The sequence below is a fragment of the Suricata suricatta genome, chromosome 17, assembly GCF_006229205.1.
Source record: "Suricata suricatta isolate VVHF042 chromosome 17, meerkat_22Aug2017_6uvM2_HiC, whole genome shotgun sequence".
Taxonomy (NCBI): domain Eukaryota; kingdom Metazoa; phylum Chordata; class Mammalia; order Carnivora; family Herpestidae; genus Suricata; species Suricata suricatta.
Genome location: NC_043716.1, coordinates 24150538 through 24166633, shown reverse-complemented (window position 1 = coordinate 24166633; position 16096 = coordinate 24150538). Strand labels below are relative to the sequence as shown.

Sequence of the window (16096 nt, the reverse complement as noted above, 5' to 3'; positions counted from 1 at the left end):
GCTCAAACTCACAAACCGTGAGATCATGACCTAAGCTGAAATCAAAAGACGAACACTTAACTGACTGAGCCACCCAGGCACTCTGAGTTTTCCTTTTTAAAGAAGATAAAGAACTTTAAGGAAGACAATGGCCCTAAGAAAAGATCCATATGTCAAATGAAATACAAGGTATGAGCTTTCTAATTTTTGCTCATCTTTAAAAAAAATTTTTTTTAATTTATTTCAAGCTTTAAAGGGTTGTGTTTGGGATGTTTTGAATTTTGGGAAAACAGACCTCTAGGTAACTGTGATATATCCACTGAATGGACGTTATGAACACATATTATGGACACAAACAGAGGAACAAGGTCCATTAAAATAGTACAAAGACAATACACTCTAACATATGTTGTGCAGTCTCTACAAAGATTTAATTATTATAATTCCACTGAGGAAACTAACTCATACACACATTCCATAGATATTTTCAGAGCTGGAGAATGGCTTATAAGAAAATTTCCCCCTTTTAAATGTTTTTGACAAGTTCCACCATTTGAAATGTGCCCCCCCCCCCCCCATCGCTTCTCGGCCTTTTGGCTAAGATCAATTGTGAAATGTGCCCCCCAAAAAAGAACCAAATGAAAAACAGAAATAAATACTTGTGAACTGCAGCATTACATTAGAAGTAGCTAATGCCCTGAACTTTAAAGTCAATGTAATCTAACTCTCAATCAATTCTGGTAATGATTTCATCTCAACAGATCTTAATAAGTATATTCTCCTTTCCAAATCCTAGAAGATTCTAAAGGAAAAATGTAGCTTACAATTCTTCATTTCACTTTTCGAGTCAATGTTTTTACAAACTCAATGAACCTCAAGAATTATAATGTACTAGAATGAAAGCAAATTGTTTTTCTGTTCTCCAAAAAACACTTAACAGCTGGAATCACCAGACCATCAGCCACTCAGCACTATCCCAACTTTATAAGCATGACTCCTTTAAAAATTAACCATTGCCTCCAGCTAAACTTTGAAAACAAGGCGGGGAGGGACCCAAATCTCTATATTACTAGAACTAATTCCAACATGTTTTACAATGTTTGTGAACAAAATAACAGAACTGTGTATTAAAAGTACTTAGATTTCCAAATTTAAATAAAGGTAAAATCCAAGAAAAACACATTAAATGAAGATTCCTCCATTACTAAAGAAATATTTTCAAAAGCACAGGAGACGGATACAATTTTAGATGGCATCCTCCTAAAATGATGATCCCTAATGGAGAGGTGACCTGAACTCATTTTGAAAAAAAAAAGGATTTAACTACTCTCTATAACATTCTGCCTTATTTTTCTTGGTAAAGAAACTCAAAAGATTTCAGACCTTTTTGAAAAAAACAGATGTCTGCATTTATGGTCAATCAACTTTCAACAATGGTAGCATGACAATTCAATGGGGAAAGAATAGTCTTGTCAACAATGATGATGGGTCCACTCCATACCCACAGGCGCCAAAGGATGAAACTGATACCTGACCTCACACACGCTCGCATACAAAAATTAACTCGAAATGAATCAAACACTTAAATGACAAAGTTAAAAGTACTGCTCTCTTCCTTGGCACTGCCTGCAGGGTGGCAGCCATCTCCCACTCATCGGCATGGCTGCCCTCAGACCTCTAGTGAAGTCCAAGATCATAAAAAAGAGGACCAAGAAGCTTCTCTGGCACCCATCGGACTGATACGTCAAAATGAACTGCAACTGGTGTAAACCCAGAGGTCCTGACAACAGGGTATACAGAAGATTCAGGGCCAAATCTTTTCTTTTTTTATTTTTTTAATGTTTTAATTATTTTTGAGAGACAGAGAGACAGAGCATGAGCAGGGGAAGAGCAGAGAGAGAAGGAGACATAGACTTTGCAGCAGGCTCCAGGCTCTGAGCTGTCAGCACAGAGCCTGATGCGGGGCTCGAACCCATGAACCGTGAGATCACGACCTGAGCCAAAGTTGGCCGCTTAACCGAATGAGCCACCCAGGTGCCCCTCAAGGGCCAGATCTTGATGCCCAACATTGGTTACAGAAGCAATAACAAAACAAAGCACATGCTGCCCCAATAGCTTCTACAAGTTCCTAGTCCACAATGTCATAAAGTGCTGCTGATGTGTAACAAATCTTACTGTGCAGAGACTGCTCACAGTGTCTCCTCCAAGAACCACAAAGCCCCTGTGGAAAGAGCAGCCCAGTTGGCCATCAGAGCCACCAATCTCAAGGCCAGGCTGCACAGCAAAGAAGTGAAAACACAAAGAGCTTATCTACACATCATGTTTTTGTTAATAAAATCATAAAACCCCCCAAAAACGTTAAAAGTATTAACTTCTTGAAACAAACACAGTGGTAAATCTTCATAACCTTCAATTAAGCAATACTTTCTTAGATATGACACCAAAAGTACTAGTTATAAAAGAAAAACATAGATAGGGCACCTGGGTGGGTCAGTAGGTTAAGCATCTGACTTTGGTTCAAGTCATGATCTCACAGTCGTGAGATGGAGTCCTGCGTCAGGCTCTGTGCTGACAGCTTCAGATTCTGTGTCTCCCCCTCTCTCAGCCCATTCCATGCTTTTACTCTGTCTCTTTCTGTCTCTTTTTCTCTCTCAAAAGTAAATAAACATTTAAAAATTTTAAAGAAAAAAGATAAATGACACTTCACAAAACTAAAACATTTGTGCTTCAAAGGATATCACTAAGAAAGAAACTCGGAATGGAACTTTTACAAAACATATGTCTATTAACTGACTTGTATCCAGAATATAAACAGAACTGTAACAACTCGATAAAGAAAACACAAATAACTCATATTTTGACAAAGAAGATACATATTAGTGAATAAACACATGAAAAGATGCTCAACATCATTAGCCATCAGGGAAACACAAATCAAAAGTAAATCTGATACCATTCATGAGTTGTTAATAATATAGCTATAATCAAAGGTAGTAACAATCACTGTTAAGAGTATGAAGAAATTGGAACTTCCATACACTGAAGGTGGGAATGCAAACCGGTGCAGTCACTCTGCCTGGTAGGTCTTCAAATAGTTAAGGGTAGAATTACCATAGGACTTGGCAATACAACTTCTTAGTGCATACACAAGAAATGAAAACACACGCCCACACAAACACCTATACTCAAGATAGTTGAAAATACAGTTGACCCTTAAACAACATGAGTTTAAACTACACAGGTCCACTTCTACACAGATTTTTTACAGAACACTACTGTAGATGTATTTTCTCTTCCTTATGATTTTCATACTAACATTTTATTTAACTTACTGTAAGAATACACTACATAATACATATTACATACAAAATATGTATGAATTGACTGTTGATGTTATTGCTAAGGCTTATGATTACCAGTAGGCTAAGTTTTTGGAGAGTCAAAAGTTATATGTGGATTTCTGACTGTGTGCCCCCATGAAGTTCAAGGGTCAATTGTGTATGTCTCCACAAAACCTTTCATTCCTAAAAACATTATTCATAAGAGCCCAAAAATGAAAACTAAATGTCCATCACTGATGAATACATAAATATGATACTTTCCATACAATTAAATATTATTCAGCAATAAGAATAAATGAAGAGTAACAATCCATTGTCTATAAGTCCCACAATGTATTCATTCACCTACTGAGAACATCTTGCTTGCAGTGTGAATCGAGCTGCTATAAACAATTGTACAAGTTTTGTACGTGGACATTGGTTTAAAACTCCTTTGGGTAAGTACCAAGGAGTGTGACTGCTAGATTGTACAGTAAGAATATTAGCTTTGTAAGAAACTGCCAACTCATTATTCAGAGTGACTGTATTATTTTTACATTATCACCAGCAATGTATGAGAGTTTCTGTTGCTCCACCCTTTGTCAGCACTTGGGTGTTTATTGTCAGTGTTCTAGATTTTAGTCAGTCTAATAGGTGTGTGGTGGTATCTCGTTGTTTTAATTTGAATTTCTCTAGTAACGTATGATGTGGAGCATATTTTCATATGCTTATTTGCCATCTGTTTATCTCCTCTGGTGGGGTGTCTGTTGATGTTTTTGACATTTTTTAATTCAGTTGCTTCTTGCTTCTTCTTGTTGAGTTTTAGGCATTCTTTGTAAATTTTGAACAACAATCCTTTATTAGATGTGTCTTTTACAAAAAAACCTTCTCCTAATCTATGGCTTGCCTTCTCATTCTTTTGATGCTGTCTTTTGCAGAGCATAAGTTTTCCATTTTAATGAATTGCATCTTATCAACTTTTTCAAGAATTGCACCTTTGCTGATATATCTAAAATGTCATCACTATACTTAAGGTTACCTAGGTTTTCTCCATGTTATCTTCTACAAATTTTATGCTTTTGTATGTTACATTTAGGTCTCTGATCCATTTTGAGTTAATTTTTGCAAAGGATGTATGGACTGTGTCTAGCTTCAGTTTTTCACACGTGAATGTTCAGTGGTTCCAACATTATTTGTTTCAGAGCCTATCATTGCTCCATTGTACTACCCTTGCTCCTTGGTCAAAGATCTATCTCTGGGCTCTCTATTGTGTTCCACTCATCTATTTGTATATTCTTTGCCACTGCCACGCTGTCTTGATTACTGTACTATTTGATAGTAAATCTTGAAGTCAGGCAGTACATGGCAGAAACTTGAATCATACTACTAAATAGAAAAAGTCAATCTGAGAAGGCTACATACTACATGATTCCAACTATATGTTCTAGGAAATGCAAAATCAAAGAGATAAACCAAGACTGAACCCTAAGGCAAAACTAAGAACTCTAATGGATAATGATGTGTCTGTGTAGCAAATGTACCACTCTGATGAATAACACTGATAACGGGGAATGTCAATGCATGTGCAGGGACAGTAAATTTTTGTGCCTTCTGTTCAGTCATACTGTAAACTTAAAACTACTCTTGGGACATCCGGGCGACTCAGTTGGTCAAGCATCCAGCTCCTGATTTCAGCTCAGGGCATGATCTCATGGTTTATAAGACTGAACCCCGCACTGGGCTCTGCCTAGCGTGAGGTCTACTTAAGATTCTCTCTATATCCCTCTTCCTCTGTTCCTCCCCAGCTTGCATGCATGCTCTTTTTCAAAAAATAAAATAAATAAAAATAAAAACTGCTCTTAAAAATAAGTCTTAAAAACTTTTTAAAGAAGAACTGATACATCCTACATGGATGAACTATGATTATCTATGTTCAATAAAAAACACCACTCACAAAAGACCATATATTCTATGAACTCCAGAAAAAAACTCTCAACACCCTCTCCAGAAAGACATATATGCACGTAAAATACTAAACACCACTTCAGAGATTTACTTTCTTATAACTGATCAATGGCCCTTTTAAAGTTCCATGAGCTTTCTGACTTATTTTTACTTTATTTTTCATGTATATAAATGTATCATGAACTTAGGAGTGTTGCCATTGTAGGGTTCGATGTGTGGGAATTATGTGGAGAGGACAGGAAAGTCACAAGTTAGTTGACTGCACACAAATCTACTGACTGTCCACTCTGTACTGGGCACCTGCCCAGGCTGTGATAATATCATGGCAGTACAGAGATGGGAACTTGAAAGAACAGAAATAGATTTGACTCTTAACTTGACCTGGGCTCAGATCTCACATTAACCTGCCAATCTCTCCTAAAAAATGTTACAGATTTGCTTCTAAACATACAAAGGAAACCTCTTCTTTCCAAACCTAAAAATAACCTTGCATTTTTAAGATCCTTTAAATTCATTCCTTGTATTTGTAATTCATCATTAACATAAATCAAGAACACGCATAGTAACACTAAGAAATATGATTAGGATTATAAGGAATAAATTTTCCTCTTCAAAGTAAAACCAGAGGCCACTGAAAAGAGTTTCTTACTGTACAATCCTCTGGTCTCTCCAGAGACTTCACATCTAACTTTCAATTTAAGCACACTGGAAATGACTGCTAATGACAGCTATCAGTCCTTGTCTTTTGTTTTCTTAATCACACACGGGTTTTGAATTTCTACACTGGACAGCTGGCTCAATTCTATACAGACAATTACAAAGGTGTCTCCTTTCTGCATTCCCTTTCTAGTTCTCTACCAGCTCTCTTTACCCGATCCTTCCACCCTCTGGCACAAACTCCCATGATTCTTTCTCTGAGGGACACAGGTGTCTCTACTTATTTTACAGTCCCATCATTGTACTCATATACAACTGAGGTGCTCACGATTGCACTTTACAAGAGCTTTTCAAACGACTTTAGAAATCAAATGCTTGCATGATTAAAACATTATCCTCATTAAGTGGAAAATTTGTTATTCTATGTGGGCTTTGGTCCTAATTCTTCAAGAACTAGAAACCCATCACTGGAGAAACACTATGTGGCACAGGCAAGCAGACTCCAGTGCACGCTATTCTCAGTATGCCTACTGGCTCAGCTGCATCTTTTCAGCGCCCCAGGCAGAATGGCTTACACACATGGGATAACCCAAATGCAGAGAAACACATATAAACATGACTCGTTCCACCTGCTAAAAGTTTCAGTCTGTATAAAAGAATGGTGGGAAGATACAGTAATTACAGGAAAAAAAGCTTCTTTCAAGTTAGGAAATGACTCGTTTGTTCGTTGGTCTTAAATATTTTTGTTCAACATGTTGATATCAATCACTTTAGGTGAAGCAGTCTTTCAGAGACAATTATTTGAATATTCAAACATTTGAAAAATGTACGAATTCCTTAACACAAATATTTGCCAAATATGGTCACTCTTACCGAACCTACATCATTCACACAAATCTACCTCTAGGGTTTTCAAATCAGGTAAAATAATATGTAACTAACAATGAGGCACTTCTCCACAGAAGTAGGAAATGAGATGTGTTACTACTATTGGGCAGGGTGTTTATAGTTGAAGGGGTTGGGAAGACTTGCGAATACAGCAACAGACAGTATTCAGAATATGAGGAGAGAAATCACAAGCTTTTGTTGTCAGTGCTGTCGATGCTTTCTCGACTCTTTTTTTATGCAAACTATATATTCAAATAAGAAGTTCCCAAGTCAACAAAGTGAACATACACATCATAAACAGTACCCACAACAAGAGAAACAAAAAATTCCAGAACATGATAGAATCCCAAAAACCAGCCTCATATACCCTCCAGTCCTATTCTCCAAGGTTATGCACTCTCCTGCCTTCTGGCAACTACACTAAACATCTGTCCTCAAAAGACATCACTGGGTTTTAATGCATAGTTTATTACACTTATTTCCATGTCTTATTTCAATGACAGTTGTACTTTTATACTACCCCAGTTTTCAATATTTTTTAGCAACACACCATTTAGATTTAATGAACTTCACACTAAATAGACATCCCCAAATTATGAGAGCTATTTTACAAACACTACATTGAGAGAATAGGTAATAATCCTAATGGATCAGGAATTACTGAAACTTCGCTTCTTAGGGTCTCAAACCACTTTGTATGTCACTTATAAGGCACATGAGTGCAATACTATACACACTCCAGATCTCTTCTTCTCATGCACAATTCACAGATAACAAGAGAGTCTAATACTTCAGTAACACTTATTTCAACTACTCGGTGGGCCCAGCAATGCAGAGGGAAGCATTTAGGACTATATGGCAAAGATATCCCAAAGGATATCAACTAAAAAACAAAAAGCAAAAGTATTAAGAAACAGTGATTATGATTCAATCTCCTATTCATTTTTATCTAACTTCACTGATAGTTTGTACTGGCAAAAGTCTCCTAACCAGAACCTCCTATTCTCAAAAGGGGAAACACTCCAGATACAGGAGAGATACTCAGGAGTTGATTGCTACAAACATGTATTTTTCAAATAAACTCATATTTCAGAAAATTTCTGGATTTACTCCAACACAATATGTAGGGGAAACTTCATTTACATATGCATTCATATATTCATTTCTTTAAATGTTCAAACACTATTAGTTTCCATCTCAGACTTCTATCATTTTTCCATGATATCAGTATTGATTCTATACTAATAATTTTCCTTATCTAATGACCTATAACAGAGCTGTACTATATTCTAAACTATATTGGTTAACTAAACATCTTGGAGGAGGACCACTCATTCTTTGAAACCAAAAAATAGTTGTGATAAAGGTTATTCATCGTTAGCAAACTGAGTTGGGTTCTGGGGTTGGGAGCTGAGAGAGACAGAGAGAGAGAGAGAGAGAGCATGAGCCAGGTAGAGGCAGAGAAGGAGACAGAATCTTATTTAGGCTCCATGTCCAACACAGAGCCTGACACAGGGCTCAATCTCACAACCATGAGATCATGACCTGAGGTGAAATCAAAAGTTGAACGCTTAACCAACTGAGCCACCCAGGCGCCCTGGAGTTTTAATATTACAAGAAACAAAAATAAACATCAATCATATTTTTTAAGTTAGCCAGAACATAACGGATATATTATACTTTCCATGTGAACTTTACTTCCTTAATCCAAATCAAGCTGAATAACTTTGCTCTCAAGGGACTCACTGTCTAGTGGCAAAGATAGAATAAGTAAACAAAAAATGCATATAATAAGATAGATAATTAAGTGTCTTAACAGAGGCAAAGATTACATATTATAAAAACATTCCCAAATGGGGCGCCTGGGTGGCTCAGTAGGTTATACATCTGACTCTTAATTTCAGCTCAGGTCACTGTCTTGCAGTTCATGGCATAGAGCCCTTTGTTGGACTCTACACTGACAGAGCAGTCTGCTTGGGATTTTCTTTCTCTCTCTCTTTCTCTGGCCCACCCCTGCTCATGCACATGCGCTCGCTCTCTCTCTCTCTCTCTCTCTCAAAATAAATAAATAAACATTAAAAGAAAAGATGTAAGAAAAAAACATTTTCAAACAATATTAATAAAAAAGGTCTGAGGGCACCTGGGTGGCTCAGTTGGTTAAGCGTCCGGCTTCGGCTCAGGTCATGATCTCACACTTCATGGGTTCGAGCCCCGCATCGGGCTCTGTGCTGACAGCTAGCTCAGAGCCTGGAGCCTGCTTCAGATTCTATATCTCCCTCTCTCTCTGACCCTCCCCTGCTCGCACTGTCTCTCTCTGTCTCTCAAAAATAAATTCAAAAAAATTTTTAAATAGGGGGTCTGTAATCAAATAAATATGGGAACTATAGAAATGCAGTAAATAAATTTAAAGCAGCATTAAAATGTTAATCACCATTACCATTTTCAATAGGAGACAGTATTTCCTGAGTATACTTGACCAGGGCATTCTGATTTGCACATGTTGAAGGTTTAGTTTTCTGTCAACAAACTTGTAGCATAAGCAGCATGAAAATAAGATGTCGAAATAAAGACGTGACAAGGATATTGGATACTGTTAAGAAGGTTTTTCTATGTCAAAAACCTTGCAAGTTCAGATGGTAGGACATATACAAGATACGTATCCTTGTTGGCCCAGGACATTTCTAGTGTACCTATTAACCAGATTTGACCAGAATTAAATCACGTATGGCATCAAATCAAAAGATCTCACTTTAGATGAGATATGATATATGGTTATCTGGTATACCAAAAATATAATTTTATAAGTTCTTATCATTTAAATACACATAATAGAATATGTATTAATGAAATTAAATAATGTCCAGGATATGTTTCAAAATAATTGGGGGAAAAATAATTTGGGAGAGGTATAAATGAAAAAACTCTCCATGAATTGATAATCCTTGAAACTAGATGATAAGTAGATGGTGATTCATTATACCATGATTTTCTTTATGTAACAGTATGAACTTCCCAAAAATAAAAAAAATGTTTAAATAACATCCAGGGGAGATGAAATAGTATTTCTATGGCATAATTAATTTCATAAAACACAGTATTTTCACCATATATACTAAATATTTATCAAATAAGCAAAATTATTAAAATAAAAAATACATTTAACCTTTTTTAAGATAACTAAAAATTCATCTTCTTTCAACAAGAACTTCATAATTTCAAGTAAGAATGAACACTAAAAAGAATACATACTCTAGTTGCTCTTCTTTGGATTCAAGATATTTTTATTATTTCTACTAGGTTTGAGAAATTATAGCAAACTCCCAAGAATATATGAAATTTCTTTAATTGCTTTCTTTGACAATGTGTTAGTTTCTATACTAATTCTGCCAATTGATTCAAGAGCCTTATGTATTTTTCTTTGTCAGATAGAAAATCTGTAGGTTGACCCAAGGCAGAACATTCCACAAACAAATCCTTCTACTGCAAAATCTCAGGCTACAAAACACTCCTCCAGAAAATTGGCAAATACTGTCAATATACCAAAACAATGCTTTTTAAAAGATCAATTGTATTTATAGCTTACAGTATTATGTGTTTTTAAAAAAACTGTTATGTGTAGGTCCTTATTCAAAGGGATACATGCACGCCAGTGTTTATAGCAGTATTATCAACAATAGCCAAATTATGGAAAGAGCCCAAATGTCCACTGACTGATGAATGGAGAAAGAAGAGGTGGTAATACATATAACATGGAATATTATTCAGCCATAAAAAATAATGAAATCTTGGCATTTGCAATGACATGAATGGAGCTAGACAGCACTATGCTAAGTGAAAAAAAGAGAAAGACAAATATCATATGATTTCATTCATATGTGGAATTTAAGAAACAAAACAGATGAACATGGGGGGGGAAGAGAAAAAGGCAAACCAGAAAACAGACTCGTAACCATAGAGAACAAACTGATCGTTACTGGAGGGGAGGTGGGCACAGGGATGGGCTAAAATCGGTGATGGGTATTAAGGAAGGCACTTGTTGGGTTCATCACATCAGCGATGAATCACTGAATTCTACTCCTGAAACCAATATTGCACTGTATGTTAACTCACTGGAATTGAAATAAAAACTTGAAAGAAATAAATGAACCATCCATTTCCTTCACCTGTTTAATAACAAACACTCAAGTTAGTAGAAACAAATTTTACTCACATGGTAAGAGGTATACAATTAAAGACATAAAGTATATCTATATCATTTTATGTAGTATTTTGTTAGGCCATCTAAGCTTAAAAATCACTATTATCATAGGGTGTTGGGTGGCTTAGTCAGTTACGTGTCCAACTTCAGCTCAGGTCATGATCTCATGGCTTGTGAGTTTGAGCCCCTCATGGGGCTCTGTGCTAATGGCTCAGAGCCTGGAGCCTGCTTCTGATTCTGTGTCTCCCTCCCTCTCTGCCCTTCCCCTGTTCACACTCTGTCTCTCTCTCTCTCTCAAAAATGAATAAAACATTAAAATTTTAAATAAATAAATAAGCTATCTTAACAAATAATGATTTGGGATTTCCCCCCTGATTTTAACACTCAGCTGAGTGTTAAAGAAAAAAGAAAGTAGCTTTATTCTCCTGAACCGATTTTAAAAGGTAAAATCCACTAAAAATAGAGAATCTAAGTGTAAAATTAATATGGAGTTACAACAAAGATATCTGACTTTGCAGAAGTCAGGCCACACATATCTTTGATTAACGATGAAGGGCAGAAGACCACTGATAAAATGGAAGATAAATGCTCAAAAAAACCTGGTATCTGAATCTAACCTGGTATCTGAGTCTGACTGAAGTGCTCACACTGTGTCCTGATTCACTGCTCTGCAGCCCACACATATGGAAGTAATGGAGAGATTCAGACATGGCCCCTTAGATTCGTTCTATTTCTCCAAATACTTTAATTGTAAGAATGAGTAATACAAATATAATGTAATATATTAAGGCATAAGATCTGTATAAGAAAGAGTAAGCTATAACAGCCCATATAATATCCAAAGCTTCCCAGATTACATATATAACACATTTGTGAATGAAGATGTTATTAACAAATATGTTTCTCAAAAACTTTTTAATTTTTTTACATATAGATGTAATAATATAAGATCCTGCCTATGATCTACATTTAATAATTATTAATTCATAAATACATTTCTGGTCACCATAAAGTAACTGATAGCTGGATTAGTGTACTCATTCATTCAAGAAATATTTAATAAGAGCCTACACTGTGCTAATCAATGTCCCAGGGGCTAAAGGAATGAATGGTATACATTAGGCCTCGTGACAAAACAAAAAATATCTCAGTAAAGGTGATCTCCATTATTATCTTTGTGATCTCTAAGAGATGATTACAAGCTCAAAGACAAGTTGTCATAATTCTCCTTCCTAGTCTACAAAAGTATAAACCATGCTTTATGAGTTATTATGTGTTATATATCATATATAATATATGCAATTACATATAAATTATGATATACTAGTTATCTCAAGAATATGGGCTCTTGTTAGAAAGGATAATGCCTACTACCCCATGCTAAATAAATAGTAGATATTTGGTAAACACCAAATGAATAAGTATGTAAATAGCTGTGATATTCCGAGAGCTACAGCAGTAGGATTGGATTCCCTAGTTCTAACAAACCTGAGATCCGTACCAACAAAACTATTTCTGCAGCATATGCATAATCAGACTCTTTTGAAAAAAACAGATATAGCTTTGAAGGTAAGTTATAGAAGTTAAAATATAGAAGAATGAAAACTATTTTACTAGCATATAGAAAAAAAAATTCTAACTCCAGACTTCCCTTGGACTCAATTCCTATATGAATCTGCACCTGGCTGCCCTGCCCTACAAATCTTGGACTTGCCAGCCCCCACATGAACCAATGACTTTCAAAAAGAATCAGTCAGGGACGCCTGAGTGGCTCAGTCAGTTAAGTGTCCGACTCTTGATTTCAGCTCAGGTCTTGATCTCATAGTTCATGAGTTTAGGCCCTGCATCAGGCTCTGAGCTGACAGCATGGAGCCTGACTGGGATTTTTTCTCTCCCTCTCTCCCTTTCCCTGCCCTGCACACGTGTGTGTGATACTCTTTCTCTCTCGCAAAATAAATAAGCCTTAAAAAAATATCAGTCGACCAATCAGTGAGTATGTGTACGGGTCCAGACTCGATGCTTATTTTTGCACTTCCAAACAGTACTAGAAGTCACAAGAGATGGAATAAGAAGGAGGAAGACAAAGAAAGATACTGAAACATTTCTCTAAGTTTCAAATCCCTCAGTTACAATAACCCAGTTATCTCTTCAAGTATGTTATGTTAATTAAGTAATTTAACAAAGGCTTTGAAAGTATAATGTAGCTACATGAACTTAAATTAGTCACAATTACTCAAGGAGACTATATAAGGAGAAATTGAGGCAATACAGTACAGGCGTGCTCAATAACAGGAAAAAAATGTGTTGTGGGTTGTAAAGATACACCATTAGAGTAGTAAGTGAGAGATCTACAGAAACACAGGAATATCATAATAATTGAACAACCACAAATAAGAAATAAATCAATTTCATACATACTTGTGACAAAAAATTTTTTTGTGAAAGTACAGCTATCAAAGGCAGCAATTTTCTCCTGCAAGACTACAACGAGGATCCTAAAATTAGAAGAGAGACAAAAAATGTGAATGTGAAATTCTGTATATTAAATCAAAAATAAGTTAAATCATTAGATTTAAAATAAGAATCTACCAATGCAATTTTGGTAAGAAACCTCTACCTGTTAAAATGTAAAAACAGAAGCACAAAATCCTTACAATAATCGAGAGACATGATTAGAAGAAAAGTGACCAAAAAAACTATTGTTTAAAAAATTATTTTTCTCTGAATAAAAATTTATTTTCATTCATTATTAATCAAATAAATCTATCTTCATTAGTAATGTATGAAATCAATAAACTGCTAGGTATTTACTAAAAGTGTTTTCCCAGTGCTGGATCAGTCATGAAATTAAACATAAAATGGATTTATGTAACCTGTCACTTAAAATGACTGCTGAATTTCCCAACACAAGAGCAAAATAAAGAAAGCAAAGTCAGACAACTGTTATTTAGTATAAATGAACCACTTCTGATTGACGCAATATATTAAAATTTAATCAGAATTTGTATGAACTAGAGCCCAAGATGTACAATTAGGTAAATAATTCCATTATAAAATTTTTTCATTATCAAAATTCCCAAAATATACCCAAATGAAGATATTTTTAAATTATGTTTGAGTATACTTCTCCTTGCGTAACATTAATGTAAAGATCCAAATTTCAAAGTCATTTTAATAATCAAATAAAAGATTACAATTGTAAATATTTAACAGTCTATTTTTCCAAATTTGGGGGAGGTGAACCTGAGTAACAGATGTTAATGATGAGTGGGGAAAAAAGAAAAACTTTGTCTTTACATGCATGCTTTATTAATCTTGTTCATTTGCTAATGCAAAACAAAATTCTTAACACAGCTGACAACACATAATAAATGATTCTGTCATGGCACTTAACATAAGAAACCAACCAATCCTCAGACCCAGGTTAAAAGGCTTAGGGAATCCATAATAAGAAGGTGACAAACTCAAATGAGAGAAAAGGAAGACAAACCAGAGATGAAAAGGTTTTCCTACTATCAAACAGCCCCTCCCCATAATAACAAGTAACATAGGATGGTTTCCACAGGGACAGTTTAATTTATTATGAATACTGCTAAGTCCAAAACACTGTGCCATAAAACTGATTTGCAAAACCAAATGCAGGGAAGACCTGGTGAATAGATTTGACACTTTATGGAGCAAAATCTAAGCAGTATCCTGAAATTCACATGATAGCTTTTCCTCTAACCTTTACCACATTTGAACTCATGCAACTTCTAATGGGAAAATCAATGTTTAAAACAACTACACAATGTGCCCAAATCAACAGATGTTTTTGTTGGAACATATATGCAAATAATTATTTGTGTAAAAAAAAAAAAAGATGATGAACCTTTGCTACATCAACCAAATATCCAGAGAATTTCATAATCACTTTTCATTAGTGATATCTCATATTCATAAACCACTCTTTTATTTGCTTTTATTTCTACTCACAAGTTTCACAATTACTAATTACTTACAATGAGCCCACTATGAAAAAATTAACTGTATTAATTTTCAAGGTAATTCATATCTTAAAATATTAAATGTGCTCATTACTTCACAGCTAAAATTAAAAGTAATAAACACAAAAACATTTGTTGTAGGAAAAGTTGACCTAATTGCAGTATTTGGAATAAGTGCAGATTTAAGAAAAACCCAACTTGGGGCGCCTGGGTGGCTCAGTCGGTTGAGCGGCCGGCTTCGGCTCAGGTCAGATCTCATGTTTGTGGGTTCGAGCCCCGCGTCAGGCTCTGTGCAGACAGCTAGCTCAGAGCCTGGAGCCTGCTTCAGATTCTGTGTCTCCCTCTCTCTCTGCCCCTCCCCCTCTCATGCTCTGTCTCTCTCTGTATCAAAAATAAATAAAACATTAAAAAAAAAAAAACCCAACTCTGCCATTCATAGCATCTGTCATGTTTTATTTATTTTTGAGAGAGAGAGAGAGTATTCGAAGCAGGCTCTCCAGGCTCTGACCTTTCAGCAAAGAGCACAATGTAGGGCTTGAATTTATGAACCATGAGATCATAACCTGAGCTGAAGTCGGACACTTGATGGACTAAGCCACCAGGTACCCTATCTCTGTAACAGTTTTAAAAAATTTTTGCAAGAAATGCTTATTTAAAAATTCAACTGCACTCTGTTTTTCTGTTTTCTAGTATATTTGCATATTTGTAGTACTACAAGTAAACTGTGCTCTACAAATCTTATTTGTACTTAATTTCCCTTTTCAAGTGTGTTCAAGTTTCTGTTTGGCTAAGTAGGTACATAATTCATTGTGTGAGACAACACAAAGGACACTTGAAGAAGGGCTTTATTTCCCAGGTTATACTACCCAGTGGACCCAGCCATTCAATAATGTTGATTTTGAATAATTTGCTGTGTCATTGGATAATTACATTATCCCAGCAATAATATTTGTTTCCTATAATTTTGCACTTGATATTACCTAAAGTATAAATATGCATAATAATTAGATATCCGCTACAAATTGCATACTATCACTGAACAACTTTTCTTTGTCCTAGTTCTGCTTTTGTACTTGAATTCAAACACTTTTATCATTAGTATC

The 16096-nt window shown here is 35.5% G+C and overlaps 1 protein-coding gene across 1 annotated transcript in view; it reads right to left on the bottom strand.

Annotated features, from left to right (window-relative positions):
* BCAS3 (BCAS3 microtubule associated cell migration factor) overlaps window positions 1-16096 on the bottom strand; it is a 594659-nt gene that overhangs the window by 432006 nt on the left and 146557 nt on the right. The window contains exon 11 of the mRNA XM_029926997.1: window positions 13426-13502. Within this exon, the coding sequence (XP_029782857.1) occupies window positions 13426-13502 (77 nt within the window). The remainder of the gene's footprint in view (window positions 1-13425; window positions 13503-16096) is intronic.